The sequence below is a fragment of the Corvus brachyrhynchos genome, unplaced genomic scaffold (assembly GCF_000691975.1).
Source record: "Corvus brachyrhynchos isolate BGI_N302 unplaced genomic scaffold, ASM69197v1 scaffold56, whole genome shotgun sequence".
In the NCBI taxonomy this organism is placed as follows: Eukaryota; Metazoa; Chordata; class Aves; order Passeriformes; family Corvidae; genus Corvus; species Corvus brachyrhynchos.
The window spans coordinates 5,804,428-5,819,317 of record NW_008238664.1 but is presented as its reverse complement, the minus strand read 5'-3'; the positions used below and the strand labels follow the sequence as shown (position 1 = coordinate 5,819,317).

At 41.8% G+C, this 14,890-nt stretch overlaps 1 protein-coding gene across 1 annotated transcript in view; it reads right to left on the bottom strand.

Moving 5' to 3' along the window:
* The window catches only part of EP300 (E1A binding protein p300), a 61,227-nt gene that overhangs the window by 22,320 nt on the left and 24,017 nt on the right, over positions 1-14,890 (bottom strand). The window contains 15 exon segments of the mRNA XM_008636629.2: positions 288-406; positions 949-1,105; positions 2,003-2,191; positions 2,688-2,912; positions 2,915-3,124; positions 4,184-4,339; positions 4,854-4,963; positions 5,780-5,857; positions 6,253-6,427; positions 6,905-7,022; positions 7,455-7,589; positions 7,915-8,008; positions 10,429-10,665; positions 11,568-11,681; positions 12,455-12,716. Coding sequence (XP_008634851.2) covers positions 288-406; positions 949-1,105; positions 2,003-2,191; positions 2,688-2,912; positions 2,915-3,124; positions 4,184-4,339; positions 4,854-4,963; positions 5,780-5,857; positions 6,253-6,427; positions 6,905-7,022; positions 7,455-7,589; positions 7,915-8,008; positions 10,429-10,665; positions 11,568-11,681; positions 12,455-12,716 — 2,379 coding nt within the window.

Genomic DNA, 14,890 nt, shown 5'->3' with positions numbered 1-14,890 from the left:
AAACATCATAATATGAAGCAACAACAATAAAAAGCCCATACAGCACTGGGGTTCTGTTGGTAAATCATTCCAGTGCATGCTATATCTGCGTATTTATTAAAAGGAAAACAGAACCAAACAAACTTTCCTAAGTTAGACCTTGTATGTTCCACTGCCTAAGCTAAACCTCCCCAAACGCATCAATATAAAGATGTTAACAAAACAGATGTAAGCTGTTCTCAAACAGGTATGTCAAAATACAGTAGCTTTGAATTAAAACCAGGAAACTATCTTACTAAGACACTCACAGGAATTCCTAGTAGTTGGGGATCCACAGGCTGTCGAAATGGAAGAGACTCCGGATCCTGACGGTAAAGTGCCTCCAGTGTTGGCATAAGTGCCTGCCGCAACTCCTCTGGCTTGAAAACTTTGGAAAACAATCAACATTAGAAAGATAGCAGAAACAGCTGGAAGGAAGAAACCTGCTAGAAAATGTGATGTCTGTGGAAAAAGGCTACAGACGATGGGTTTAAGGTACTTAGCATGGCTTGTTTATCCTCTGCAACACTGAGTTGAGAGGAGGATATTAAAATGATCACCTGAAGAAAAGGCGCTCATGAGAAGACATTGATGAGTAGAGATTGCTCACATTGCAGATACATCCCCTCTCGGAGGCCCCATGAAAAAAAAACAGTCTAGAGAATCTGTAACTGAGTATTTCAAATCTCCATTGTATTGACAATTTTACTATGGCTTAGTGTCTAATTGTAAAGGCTTAAAGAACTTGCCAAAGCCAATTATAAGCACTTGTCTTAGTTAATATTTTTGTCCAAAAGCCACAAAGAACAATCCCTGTAAGTACCACATAATCCACTAAGTACCAAAAAGGAAAGCCCAGGTTTTTTTCTCCTGCAGAGATTTCTCTAGGGAGATGCAGTGAATTTAAGTAAAAACAGTGTTTCTGCTTACTTTTTTTCTTAGACTGCCCAGCTGCTGGAGAAGACTGAGTTGCTGGAGTAGTTGGTCTTTCTTCACCCTCTGGTACTTCAGTCTTCATTTCAGGTTTCTTCTCTTCTTGCTCCATTGGGTCTGGTTTACATTCCTCCACGACTGGTTCTACTTTCACCTAGAAAGTAGTTTGGAGCCTGTCACTTAAATCTTCTGGGAGGCCACCCATCCACATTTCTGTCCTTTAAACCTATCTGTCATGCTGCCCACCCACTCTTCTATCTCCTTTGTAGGCAAAACTCGCCTAAAACTTGAGCAAATGTGTTAGAATGCATCTTTAAACACTGCAGTAGTAGCAGTGAGCTGCTAACAAGTTCTGAGCTGCAAGTAGACACATGGGTACCTCTCCAGCTCTTCAGGCAGTTCTAACAGCCTCTCATACACCAGTAGGATGTGACTGGCAGCCACACTTCTAGCTGTCCTCAGTGACGAGTTGTCAAAGCCCAGTAAAGCAGCCCACCATGTACATATAGAATCATTTAGGTTAGAAAAAACCTTTAAGATTAAGTCCAATATTAACATGGCACTGCCCAGTCCATTGCTATGCCATACCCTAAAGTGCCACATCTACACATCATCTAAATACCTCCATGAATGGTGACTCAACCATTTCCCTGGGCAGCCTGTTCCAATGCTTGATAACCCTTTCAGTGAAGAAATTTTTCCTAATATCCAATCTAAACCTCCCCTGGCACAACCTGAAGCCATTTCCTCTCATCCTAGCTAGTATCTGCTATTTTAACAGCTATAGGACTGACCTGAATGCATTCTCACATTGGTATTTACCAAAGCAAAGCTTCATAGCAACCACATTATAATGGTCCTTCTTGTAGCCACTGACTTCTACCACAATTTCACCAGAAAACACTTCTTTAGGAATAAGGCAAAAGACAACAATCAAAACCGCAGCAGCAGCAGGTAGCACCTAGAGCTCTCACTGAATTCTGGAAGGAATGACAGCATCCAGCAGTACTAGATGAAGGTATTCTACCCAATATCTGGTCAACAATCTCACCTCAGGTTTCTCCTCCATTTGCATCTCTGTTTGTTCCGGTTCCCCTTCATCTGTTTTAATCTCCATTTTCACTTCCTGCAAGGGTGGCTGCTGCTGCTCTGGAACAGTCTGCTGAGAGTTCACCTCTGTGCTGCTGGTGGATGGGGGGTTGGATACCTGCCCATCAATGCTCACAGCTGGCTGTGAAAGCTGAGGAAACAAAACACATTACAAGCAGGCTTTTAATGAACCTATTTTTCTTTCTCTAATCTATGTTTTACCTATACTGCATTTCCACCAAGTTTAAAAGCACTCTACTCCTTCTATTTGCCTTCCCTGAAGAATAAAATGTCCCACAACCTCAACTATCGGAAAACATGCATCAGAAGCATGCACTGGAAGGCCTGGTATATAGAAAATGACATTGTTTTCCTATTGTATACAAGCACTATGCTTATGTAGACATAACCAAAAGTCTCATCTATGTTTCACAGTGAATTTCAAAACATGCACTAGAATTCTGAAAATGCTTCCCCTCTGGAAACAACAGATGATCTACAGACTTGTCCTGATGAAAAAAGGTTACTCCCCAAATACAAAAAACCCGCCCTATTTTAATATTAAACATGCCAGGAGCACACAACTGAAAATTAAACCTTACACACAAACATTTGCAGGGAAAGCACAATTAAAAGTATTTCCTTACAGGTGTTGTGGGGTGCTGAGGTTGCAGTGGTGCTGTTGGTGTGGGAACAGATGCAGTCGTGCTCTGCTGTGACAAGGGCTGCTGCTGTTGCTCTGCAGAAGGGGTAACTGGAACTGGAGGCTGGACTTGTGGAGGCAGCTGTGCCTGCGGAGGTGTTGGAGTCTGCCTTTGAGGGGGGTGCATAGTTTGGGACTGTGGTCCAGGTGGCATTGCCTGAGGAGGGGGGCGGGGGGGCCAGCTGCTGCTGCCGCCTGCTGTTGCTGTGATCCCAAGCCTGGGGGCGTGTGGTGAGGTGTTGGGGTTCGGCTAGGTACCGGAGAAGGAGAATTTCGGTGCATGGGAGGCTGTGGAAGAGGTGGGCAGTGAATATGGCTCCCTTGAGAACCTGGAGCCATTGCAGGAGAGTTCACAGGACAGGAAGCGCTGGTCATTTGTGCCTGTGGGAAAACAGGTACACATTTGCAATGACTTGAAATAGAAACGCAGGAGAAATTACTGTCAAATGTTTGCTTTTCCACAGCGTACTTTAAAAAAATGTGACAACTATTTGTTTACTTTTAAAAACTCTTTCAAAAGCAGAAATGGTCTACTTATTTTGTTCTACACAACCATAAGGCTGTTTTATAATTTATTAATCTCTCTTAGAGAAGTTTTAATAGAATAACTTATACTTGTTATATTTTAAAAATGGCACACCTACACTCATGGTTCGCAAAGCATTTCTTTCTAAAACTGCAGATTTGTACATCCTGAATACGGGACAATGCACCACACAGTGAAAAACTGCATTCAAATACACTTGGCGTGCCCATGTCTCCACCCCCAAGACTAGAAACTGAATTTATCATCACAAATAAGTACAGCTGTAACTCTACCATTATAAAATTACAAAAAAAATTGTATTGGTCAAGAAAAAAAACTGTAACTCCACAATAATCTTGCCTGCAAACTAGGAAGAAGCATCAGTGAGAAGCAAACTGACGTTCCCTACTTCTTCCTGGCCTGAAAGGTTCTTGCTGAAAAGGGAGAGGGAGAGGACAGAAAGGAAACTGCTAGACTGTAAGTTCAGATCTTCAGTAGTGATAACCCTCCTAATCCCCCAAAGCCAGCAACACACAGGCCTGGACAGACATGCTTTTTTATGACTTATTGTACCACATCTTAGTTTGTCAGGCTCTGCTGCTTCGCTGTTCAGCAAGAGAATCTTAACTACTGCACACTGAGTCACAATTTCTTCTTTGCTCCATAAAAACAAACCAAAACCAATTCCTCTCTAACACTTAAAATTAAGCCTGAGAACAAGTCAACAATATTTCACCCTTGCCATTCCCAGTGCCAGATCATAAAAATGAAAAGCCTCAATAAATTAATTTGGTTGACTATAATTCCAACAGTCTCTTGAGGAAACAAGTTTTTCTCCATTACTACAAACTGAACAAACATAATCAGTATATGACAAAGCTCACTAACAGCACTTCAAGAAATCAGAAACTTACTTGAGATACTGGTGTCTGATTGCCAGGCTGAGTCATAGCCATGCTCGCTGTGTTCATTCCCGGGGAAGAAGCAGGGAACTGAGTCTGTTGTAGAAATTGATTCTGACCAGAAGGCTGGCCAACTCCTGGTTGCTGCATACGTGAAGGAAATCCCATCTGTTGGAAAAGAAAGGAACTCATTTCACACAATATGCATACACCTTCATAACATTTTACAAAAAAAAAAAAAAAACAAAAACCCCACCAAAAACTTTTATCGTGTTGTAGAAATTGATGCTTGCCACTTATCTGTAGGATACAACATGAAAAGCCTGCTTATAGCTCCTCTCAAAAGACAGAATTCATGATTTCTCTTAAAAGCTAAGTAAAAGGATATTGATTTCAGATTGGGACCACGACTTAAGATTTATTTTGGTTCCTTGTTTTAAGGGTGCAATAAAAAGCCACTTCAACTTAATTTTTAGGCAATTCTTACCACAAAGATGTAAAGATTTACTATATATTGGACAGAACTTAAGAGGATATGCAAAAGACAGAAACCAAAGGGCCAAGAGAATGAAGAATTGATGCTTGATTTATTTTTAAGCATCTTTTATTTACTGTTTTTAAGGAAACCAGAGTCAAGAGAAGCAAACCTGTGAACTCAACCCTGGCAGGAAGGCACACTGACCTGGTTCATGGCCCCAGCCTGACTTAGCTGTCCAGGGTGCTGAAGAGGAGGGGTTTGTCGGGGTCCCATCGGTGACAGCTGCATGTTCATCTGGCCAAACTGATTCATTCCTGTGAGTTTGTGCCAAAAAACCACTTGTAAACGAAGGCCTGAAATCTCCTTTAGGCACCATTCAACATTTGGAGAAGAAATGCTGTTTCTTTCTAATTTTGCTTTCTAGCAACCAGCTTTCAATCATTTCAATATTGCCTTCTATTAAGTAGTTATGTAGAGTAATTTTAAATATAGTGTTCAAGCTATCTACTCTTTCAGAATACAGATCAGCTTTTTCCCCTTCAAGACATCTGTTTCCACTGTTATTACAACTCATTAAGTTTGAGAACTACTGTAACACGTGACAAATACTGATTGTCACACCTGCTGTTGAAGATCAACTTTCTACAGAAAGTTGCATTATCTTAATTACATATCAGAAATTCACTTATTGAATCTCAAACTGTATCTTAACTTCAATTACTTTGCATGTTGGCTATAACACATATTGAATGTGTAACAAACGTTCTGCCCTTTTTTCCCAAGCAGTAATTCTCACCACATTCCCTCTGCTACCAACATGTCCTCACCTGAGTTGGCTGATCCCACCACCCCATGCACACATGATCAGAAATTCCAAAAGCATCAAACTCTTTATTTAACAAAGCAAGTAGCTAATGTGCATCTCAAAATCACAAGACGAAATGCTACTAGAGATAGTGTTATATATTTATTATATAGTTATGTAAGAATTATACAATATAGATAGCTATTTTCTTAATCAAATGTAAAAACTGCACGTGAAACAAGGTCTCTGATGCTTCAGTAAGAGCTGCCCAATTCCAGGGTTCCTTTAAAAAAATCACAGTAGCAAATTTTCTTCAAATATTTACCTGGCTGTGCCTGCATGCGATTCATCATCTGGTTTGGCACATTGGCACGTATCAGGGTTGGGTCAGGAAGAGGACCATCTGGGAAAAAAGACATTGAAATAAGGTAGTGTTATTCAGAAGACCACCAAGATTTATCCACCACACGTTTTAGTGAGAATTACACATTAAAACCCATGTATAACAACAGTAAATGTATACAGTAACTAAACATTATTAAAGAGTCCTCAAAGTGTGAGGCAAACTCAAGAACTTCATTGAAAATATAACTACATCCCAGTGACAGAAATACCCTCTGACTTAGAGTCAGCTGTCAGAAAGTGAGGACAAATTTAAAGCATGTTTTCAAGGTGCAACAATGAACAGTAGCTCACAAACAAGTCAGGTACCCACGAACACCTAGATGATCACCAGCCTACTGAAATGACAGTACAGGATTTCCTGTACCAGGTAATCAGTAACCCAAAGGTTCTTACTTGCAGACATTCCTGGCTGTGGCTGTCCCATATTGGGCCCTTGATTCATGGGAGCTTGTGGCATGCCTGGAGCATTTGGGATCATATTTTGCTTCTGCAGCCTGGTTCTTCGTTTCTCCTCCAATTCCTTCTGAATCTTGTAGATCTTCTCTGCTAGCAAGTGATAGTACTCTGCCTGTTTGGGAGGAATAAAAGCCAAGAAAGGCGATCACACACACATTAAGAAAGGGCAACAGGTCCCAGTGATTCACACTTTGGCTTGGGGTGGGGGGTGGTCTTCCCCTTTGCAGGGACTGTCGTGCAGATAGGAGAGGAAAAAGGGGCACTGCTAAGGGCACTGCTCTCAACTATTAGACAAACACCAGGTATTTCTCTTCTCGTGTCCAACACTTCTCCGGGACAATCACAGTGAAGAGCTTCAACATTGCCTTTAGGGAACTGTGACAAGTCCCAGGCACAGCACATCTCAACTCCTGGCACACCCAGGCAGCAGCCTTCAACTGGTTGGTTCCTAGCCCCCATCCAGCAGCCCCTAAACACTTGCTTCCGCAACTTGGGAGTCCCATCTGTGCTTTCATTCCTCTGCCTTCCCAGTCACTACAGGATCAAGGTAGAAATACACAGAACTAGATGACGGGGGATGGCTTCTCACCCTGCTGTTTGCTGATTCATACATATCCCCTTCCACTTTCCGAGCATATGCCACCAGATTCTCCATCCGTCGATCCTTCAATGCTGCAGGGTCAGGAGTAGGAAATATGGCTTGGACTCTGAGGGGGGGAGAAAAAAAATACAAAAAAAAAAAAACAAAAAACAAAAAACAAACAAAAAAACCAAACAAAAAAAAAAGCATGCAAGTGATTAGAATGTTCCCAGACCAGCATTAACTCCAGTGGTTTGAACACAAAGCAGCAAGCAAATCTGCTGACAGACTGCAGCACTGCTACTGCTTCCACGGAACACTGTCCTTTGTAGATGGCTTGAGTATGGAGTGGGAAACTTCCAAGACAACAGCCCCAAACCAGCAGATGCAACTCCATCTTTTGGGCTTCTGTTTTCCCTTCTCATGCATCCTGACAAAATTCTCTCCTTGGCCCTCTAGTTTTGCAAGTCAGGCTTCCTTCTGCAGCCCCTCTGCCCCCAGTACACCTCTGGGGCAGCAGCTCACCTAACAGGAGATTATTTTGATATTAGCTACTCACAATTTATGAACAAGGTGGTTTCGGAGATCCTGAGTGATGTCCTCATGCCACTGCTTTCGAATTCCAGTATTGGGTGGTTGAGCTGTTGGCATGGCTCCCAAACTGGCAACATTGGCGCTTTCACTCATCATGGGGCTTCAAAAACAGAGCAAGAATTGAGGGCAAAAGTCTAGCCCCAGCTTAATCATCTTACAGTCATAGCCTCTTTTAGAATAATGTTAGGACAAAGTGCTAGTTCAGCCATTCCCTAATCAATGGACAAACTGCAGAAATAGCTGCACAGGCACCAAACAACGCCATGAAAGAGTACATGTTGTTCTACCCAAGGATTTGGAAAACTGCAACAGAAGCTACAAAATCCAAAGGGAGAGATAGCCATCAATGGCATTTACTCCACTGTTTACGCAAGAAGCACCATGAGATCAAAACAAATTCACTGGGTACAAAGGACTCAACTTACTTTTGAGAATTCATGGTTGAATGTAACATCGAGTCAGGCAGCAGATTAGGGGGTTGAACCCCTACTCCTCCATTCACTCCCATTGGATTTGCACCTAGAAAACAGAAGAATACAGAAAAAACAAAGGCCACATTTACCATGCAAAGTCAGTAATTGTTCAGCAATAACAAGGGTTTAGACTTTCAAGTACTTGGACTTTTGTGAAGGGAATTTAATTACTCGTTGCTCTCTTCACCCTCTTTCTTTTACAAACTTAGAAAAAGCCTGAGGCACGACACTGGTGACCTCCAAGTGAAGCATCAACCTCATTACTCTTCTGCACACCTTCCTGAACTTATCAACAAACAAGTGATTTCAATTTGCTGCAAACATTATGTTCCAGAGTCCTTTCCTGTGCCTCTCTAATGAAAGATTCCAACCACTTCTGCTTTTTTGTTTAGAAGCAGTTGGGTTTTTTTTCATTCAGAATCTTAGGATATATATTCACAAAGGCTTCAAAAACTTAAAACATCAACTACCACCTACATCAGACAAGATCCCCTCTCACCCACTCCATACTTAATGATCCTACAACTAACTCCAATGTTTGTGACAGGGAAAATCTGACAATCCTTTGCAGGAAACACCTCTAATTTGTTGCATAACAAAATCTGATTTTCTGAATCACACCAGATCTTAATCACCATAAAAACTGTCTTCACACACTTCAGTCACCTCTCAAATAAAGAAAAATGCAGCATCTTTCTGTGTGGAGCTTCCAAACAGATAATTTTGAGAATTTGCAAATAGCATGAAAGCCATTACCAAGTTTCACAAGTATTTATTTGAATCCTACAGAATCTGTATTTCAAGCAAAATTACACACTGCATACAAGAGAAACCCAGTGAAATTAAGTATGTGAAGCCTAATGCATACCCCTAATATCACAACCAAGCATTTAACAGATTTTTCATAAATCTGTTCCAAATCGCTCTTCCCTTAGTCCTTTTCTTCTTCCCAAATCCACTTTGCCATCTGAGAGCACACTGGCATGCAAGACAACAGTCCAACTTTATCTTAACTCTCCCTTTTTCAACTGTAAAAACCCACCAGTTTTTTTTGAGCCACTTAGGACTGCATCTTTTCACATGGCAGTCTTCCTCAAATCCCGCTGTTTCTCCTAAACTAGTCCTGTTTTCCTGTAGGCCATGACCTGGTAATTCCTTCTCACCTGTTGTAATTCCCTCCTTAGCCACCTGCTTCTAATAAGGAAGCAACAGTCAAAAGTCTACACTCTCCATGCCTGTCCTGTCTACATTAAGCTGCAGTTCTTCACACTCCAAGAGCTTTTTCAATCCCATTTCATTGGATTTTCTTAGCAACCATACAAAGAATGCCCACTGTTCTGCAAGGAATGCACAGGCCAAACACTGTCTATAAGTAATTACATACATAAGAGAATATGAATCCTTTTGCCTCAGAAAAGACTCTAAGGCACAATAGAAAAACGTATTATTTTAATCCAATTGTTTTAAGACTAAGCTCTCAGGACCCTTACCCTTTCCTCTGTTTTTACACACTGGAAGGTAAAGTTTTATCAAGTCACAATCTACAAGGGCCAGTCATCTCATTAACAAGTCTAATCTACCCAGCAGCCTTTTCCTGAGTAACTCAGGAGTAGCATTCCCTCTGCAGAAGAAAGCAGCAGTTGGTTGCAGGCTGCAGTTTGTGTGCTTCTGCACCAATCTCTCATTCTGTACACAAGTTTGTCATGGGACATGTAGGCAGGATCACTGCAATCCCATACAAGCTTGTGATAAATCACTACTAGTTCTTCTTTCCTCTTTTCCGCTAAAAAAGCCACATCTACTTACGCAACTCAAGCAAACAGGAATAAGAAAAAGTCCTCAGAAAAACTTAGATGTGATGGTTAAAGGTGACTTCATTTGACACCAGCGATAGCCAGGTTCCAATTAACTGCACTTTGAATTAAAATTCTTATCTAGCCCTATGATGTTGCAATAAGCCACCTAGACAATTTAGAGCTATGTGAGATCACACAACAGGATTTGGGGATGATGTCAGTTATTTACTATTTTTCATTTTTTAAACAAACATTACATATCTGAGATACAAATGTAAAATGCTCCACTCTAAGTGACCAGGAAGTACACCTGAATGCTGGCATTCCAACGCCTGTATATCCAATTAAAAACTCCGCAACAGCCTGAAACTTGCATTACAGTACAATTATAAAGCTACCAAAAAAAAAACCCAAAAAGCCTTGAAAAATTATCATTTTTCCAAAGAAACTAGTTTTCCCAGAGAACTTGTTTTCCAGAAGAAGGCACCTGGGCCCTCTAATGTTGCTGTTCCACTGAGTAACTTGCTATTTCAAGTCTAAAATATTGTAAAGCCCTACCTTTTGCAAATTAACTAGCAGTATTAAGCTAGTAGGTTGAGAAAATTTGCATTAGATGTAGCATGGGGAGGCTGCCTGTAGTTTGCATTTTAACACTAGCAGATAAACTTACTCATAGGATTCATAGGGCGCAAACCCTGGGGTGACTGTCCCTGTTGCTGATTCTTCACTTGAGCCTGGGGCTGTGTCTGCATCTGGTTCCCTTGATAGGTCAGTCCGAGGGCTGCGTAGGCTCTCTCGATGGAGCTGGGGTCTATCTGACTGGTAGTGTTTATGCTGGGCGTTGTCTGCTGCCCCACGCCCACAGAGCCGGTATTGGCAAGTCCTACTGCAGCTCCGCCCAGCAGTGCTGCAAGAGACACGGAGTTAGTGAGGACAGCAGAAGGCAGCCAGAGAGGCCCACCAATACACGGACAAAGAGCGCACTGGCTTCTCAGAACTATGACATCTGCTTCTGGAAGCATGCAGGGAAACAGATCCAAAAAACCTGTCACGAAACAGAAAGACAAGTTTTGACCCAACCAGCCAATCCAACATGCTGTTTTCCCTTTGGGCTGCTCAGAGGAAATCCCACTCTTAAATATTTAGGACACATCTGCTTGCTTCAAACTGAAAACAGAGGCACACCACGTCACAGAGGCTAAAGGCAGAAGGACACAAACAGTTCTCCACCAGCCATTGCAATGCCTTTTTTGCCCTTTTATTTTTTTAGTTTTCTTAAACCAAGAAATAGCTCACATTAGTCATGAGAAGAGCCTTCAGTAACATTAAAGGAAGGAGAAAAAAAATCCATACAGGTAACACAATGACAAAAATCTTGCCAAACATTTTGGCAGGGAGACCAAGGGGACACAAAGAGAAAGGGGAAGTGACATCTGATGCAAACAAAGAACGAAGACAGAACCAAGTATCAGGGCTGAAATGACAATGCGCATGTGTGTGCACATCTGTCTCCAGAAACTGTCCAGCCGGAAGAAGCAGTAATGAAAAGCCAATCACTTAGTTGGGACAGCTATGATTTGTTCATCCTTACCACTCTCTTGATAGAAAAGTACTATAAAGTTAGAAAGCTTTCATAAACACTAGTAATCAAAGCCAGAAAAATACTCTGAGATTAAAATAAGAGAAAAATCACATAAACATGTTCCCAGGTTTGAGAGCATCACCACTACCACATGGTTGCAAGAAAGTTTAACTCCCAACATGCATTTTATGGTTTATTCAACACAAAGAATTCCCCAGCAGACTTACATTGCTGATTTCTTTTGTCCCCAGCATTTTTGAGAGGCAAACATACAGGACAATCGTGTCTTGTACAGTTCTTCCAGTGTGAGATGATTTGTCGGGAAGATGCACAATGTGCCACTGAGAAAGAGAAGGAATGAAAAACTTTTACAAACTACTGCCAGTATCTCCACATGGTCATCACAAACTGGGTAGAGAGCGGTGTTTTCACACATCTGTATCAATGCAACTCAATAAAGTATTACTTGAAATAGTTCAGCACTAACTAGACCTGAAAATGTACCCAGATTTCTTCTAGTACTATTGGCTCAGCTAAAGCCTACTTGAAAACCCCATGTGATACACCCAAGCCTACGTCTCTGTGGCTTGAAGGATAACTCCATATAGCTCAGGTATCAGGCAGACTGTGCCAAGCAACTGAGATGCCTACAACTGGTACAATCCAGATGAGCCTAGGCTATCAAAAAGGGAGACTTCATTTTAGTAGGACATTACATTTTTAAGACAGAGAGAGGGGTTGTGAGTGCCAGTAGCAGTCAAATTCATGGCATGGTATTGCTTGCGATTGATCGCTTCAGTTTAAGGAAGACAGGCAGACTCCTATTTGCAGATTCCTGGTTTGCGTCTACCTTTAAAAGAAGGCAGCATCCAAAAGATCTTACAGTGAGTTACCAAGTTAGGCAAAAGATTTTTACTCATCTTTGTGGTATCTTATCCCCTCTAACTTGCCTAAACTTTAGAGGCTCAGAAGTTGCTTACAATTCCCAGTCTTAAGCAAATAAGACAGAATTTCTTTACCTCATTTCCCAAGTCACCCACTAGTCCATCTCTTTCTACGAGCCTTTCTCCTCCCTCAAATGTTGACCGTATCTACATAACCACTCCTCCCTTACCTTGGCAAGACTTGCCAGCCTGACAGTGTGTCATGTGGTTCAAGACATTCTTCATGGTTCGGCAATGAGGGAGGTTGCACTGTCGCACCTCCCCGTTGGCTTGTTCTCGACGCTGACACTTGTGAGCATGTAAGAGAAGAACGAGTTGCTGCTGAATGAGTTTGCGCTTTTCTGGATCTGCTGTCGGTGCTCCAGACCCCATTCCTTGAGAAGCTGTTGGCCCCATCCCAGCTTGCTGAACCTGAGGAGCCTGCTGCTGGCCCTGAAGAAGGCAGGAAAGAAATTCCCAGAAATAAATCTATTTTTGAAAAGAATTCATTTAGCAAGTAAACAGCAACACAAGAGAAAGTCCAAGAAGAAAAACAACTACTACTACATTCTACGATTAAGGAAACAGCCCACCTATATGTAGTTCTGGAGGACTCATTAAAAATGCCCCTTAGCAACAGTCCTGGCAATTCTCTTGCCAGCCACAATTTCCTCCCCATATCACTCTATTAGTCCTAGCTCTTGCCTTATCAAGGGCCAGCAGACCTTTGCACAGTTCACAGGTTAATTTGCAGTGCTAGACCAACCAGAAAATATTAATAGCATTTAGATCTCAAATCTCCTCATTTTTGGAGGCTAAAAAGTTGCATCCACAATTCTTGCATTAATGCAAGAAAGCACATTTTACAGTGACCAGAGTTTTCTCTCTCAGTATAAGGTGTCTCAAGTTGCCTACTCCTAGAAAAGGAGAATGAAAGAGAAGTTCTGGGAAGCTTTTAACTTTTCTCCATCACCAAACTTGCACATTGGCATTCAAAACAAGCATCTCCTAGTTTCTGCTAGAGAAGAAGCACAACTTCAGGATAATAAACACCACAGAACTAATATCAGGTATGGCAGCATCTAGTTTGTCTTCTCTGCTTCTGTTTATTTGTTCAGAACCTTTTGTATTCCTTCCAGGTGACATTTGAGGAATACTCACATAAAGGAGGCTCAGGTACTCTGTGTTGCATCTATCACTTCAGCTCAACAGACTTCACTTTCTAACCGACTCTTCCCAGAGGTTCTACAGGATGTTTCTGGAGATCTCCAGACCTTTAGACCTCAGCTACCTGTATTTCTAAACCGCAATTCTCCTGTAGCTCTTGACTACTAGTATTAACCTTTCACTGTACAAGGAGACTTCACCAATTAGTCAGGCCCTCAGGGTCTGTGCATGTTTCAGTATCACCGTAACTGCCTTGGTTGCAGCCTGGAGTTCTAAACAACAACTGAGAGAGCAGCAACTCTAAGTTCTTACATTCAGCTGGGTAGCAGCTCAAGAGTGTTACATGCTCTGCACTGAACACAAACTCGACAGCTGGGGTTCTGAAAAAGTTTTGGCTGCTTTTTTATTGATTCATACAACCAACTGGTTTGCTCGTCTTCCAATGTTTCATGCTAACGCTTTAAAAACCATTAAATAAAACTCACAGGACTGAGCTCTTTTTAATTTAAAGGTACTAGAGTCAACTGGAAATGGTTTTTCAGCAACAGTTAGTAAGATCAATAGACTGACCCTCCCAAGGGGTGCGTGGGAGTGGAATTTGAAGCACGGAGAAACATAAGCTATATTCAGAAATATGAATTTGTTTCCTAAATTAAAAAAATATATATAGGGGAAAAACTTGCAAGACATGTTGCATGTCATACTCCTAACCAATTCAAGCTTTGAAAATAATGAGCCATCAGCATTAAGCTCAAGCCAGGAAATCTAACGCTAAGGCATGTGGCGAGGCACTAGCATTTACAGGCTTGGGTCATCCACTTTTCCCACCATTCTTACTTCCCCTTTCCTCAAGTCCTGCTGCGATAAGAGTGGAGGTAAAAGGGAAAGGTACCAAGGCTACTATAGTTGCCAGGGAATCACCTCCAGCATCAAGACTGTTGTGCGTATTCATGTAATTCACAACAAGAACGAACACACAGCTGAGGTTTCTAAGCCCTATCATAGGTAATACCTGTTTGAGAAGGGACATTTCTTTTTCCCAAAAGCATCAGCAAGTACAAACAGGAAAATAATTCTCCAGCCAGAGGTACTCTGAGGAGAAGGGGCCCAATACAGCAATGACAAAAGAAGGGATGGGACAGGAGAGCAGAGGTGTCCAAACAGGTTGCAAAGCTCAGTTCAGCTCAGGAGCTCTATTTCATTTTCCCTGTTAACAGGGTTTGAAGGCCAAAGAGTGGAGATGCAGTTTATCAACACAGAAAGCACAACTCAGCCCTCTCACTCATATCAGTCTTAGGAGTTAAAACAAGTGCATTCTGTGTGGATTCAGAGCACATATTCACACCAGGCATGACAGCTGCAAAAAACTCACAACGTGGTAAGACCAGAGCATATTGCTCCTCCTTACCACAACATTTTCTGAATACATCTTTCATTCTACTTACCATGTTAGGCATTCC